This window comes from Myotis davidii, unplaced genomic scaffold (assembly GCF_000327345.1).
Source record: "Myotis davidii unplaced genomic scaffold, ASM32734v1 scaffold43, whole genome shotgun sequence".
Taxonomy (NCBI): Eukaryota; Metazoa; Chordata; class Mammalia; order Chiroptera; family Vespertilionidae; genus Myotis; species Myotis davidii.
Genome location: NW_006294590.1, coordinates 2,358,039 through 2,359,288, shown reverse-complemented (window position 1 = coordinate 2,359,288; position 1,250 = coordinate 2,358,039). Strand labels below are relative to the sequence as shown.

The 1,250-nt window shown below is 66.9% G+C and overlaps 1 protein-coding gene across 1 annotated transcript in view; it reads left to right on the top strand.

Moving 5' to 3' along the window:
- GALNT9 (polypeptide N-acetylgalactosaminyltransferase 9) overlaps nucleotides 1–1,250 on the top strand; it is an 11,400-nt gene that overhangs the window by 6,873 nt on the left and 3,277 nt on the right. The window contains exons 4-6 of the mRNA XM_015567234.1: nucleotides 32–217; nucleotides 365–502; nucleotides 843–938. Of these exons, the coding sequence (XP_015422720.1) occupies nucleotides 32–217; nucleotides 365–502; nucleotides 843–938 (420 nt within the window). The remainder of the gene's footprint in view (nucleotides 1–31; nucleotides 218–364; nucleotides 503–842; nucleotides 939–1,250) is intronic.

Below are 1,250 nucleotides of genomic sequence, written 5' to 3'. Positions count from 1 at the left end.
GAGAGCGGGCCTCCAGTGGGCTGTCCCGCAGGTGTGGCAGTGCGGAGGCAGCATGGAGGTGCTGCCCTGCTCCCGCGTGGCGCACATCGAGCGCACCAGGAAGCCCTATAACAACGACATCGACTATTACGCCAAGCGCAACGCCCTGCGGGCGGCCGAGGTGTGGATGGACGGCTTCAAGTCCCACGTGTACATGGCCTGGAACATCCCCATGACCGTAAGCCGCTCCCATCCGGGACAGCTGCCCTGGGAGGGCCCCAGGCAGGAGGGCCCCCAGTTCCTGGAGCTCCCCCCTCACAGCAGGGGCCTGGGTCAGGCCTGGGTGGCCCGTGACCACCCTCGCTCACCCCTTCCCGCCTCGCAGAACCCAGGGGTGGACTTCGGGGACGTATCCGAGCGGCTGGCCCTGCGCCAGAGGCTGAAATGCCGGAGCTTCAAGTGGTACCTGGAGAACGTGTACCCCGAGATGAGGACCTACAACAACACCCTCACGTACGGAGAGGTACCGCCTCCACCCGGTGGCCCTGGTCAGCCAGGCTTCCCACCTGGGCCGCGCCCCACGCTTTAGCTGGGAGGCACGTCTGTCTGTCTCCCCCAGTGAGGATCCTGCCAGTCTGTCCCCAGCGAGCCGGGCTGGACACCCCCACTTCTCCTCCCCACCCCTCAGTTCCCTCCTCCACCCCCCTCACTTGTCCAGAGCAGACCCCTCCGCTGGTGGGTCTCAGCGCCCCTGGGTGTGTCAGCCTCCTGCCTGCCCGCTGCCCCCATCAGGGGCCAGGGTGGGTGGAGCCCCCTCGACCCTCCCCTCGGCCATGGGTTTCTCCTTTGGTTTCTGGTTGTAGGTGAGAAACAGCAAGGCCAGTGGCTACTGCTTGGACCAGGGAGCGGAGGACGATGACCGAGCGATCCTCTACCCCTGCCACGGGATGTCGTCCCAGGTAGGGGCGGGGCTGCCCCAACCGCAGAAGAGAGGTGGGGCGGGAGGTCAGGTGCCCGGGGGTGCGTGTGGGGTTCCTAGCAAAGTTCCAGGGAAGGAGACTGAGGCCGTCCCACAGCCCCTCGCCTCCTTTTATAAATAAAGTTTTATGGGTGCACAGCCAGCCACGGAAGGAACAGGACAGGCTGGGAGCAGGGCTGTCCCTGGGCGGGCTCCCCTGTGGTGATGGGCTGGCCCGGGAGGTGATGCCCACCCTGCTCCCTCCAGGGTCCGCCCCCCAGCCCAGGGTCCTCCCAGCCCAGGGTCACCCTGC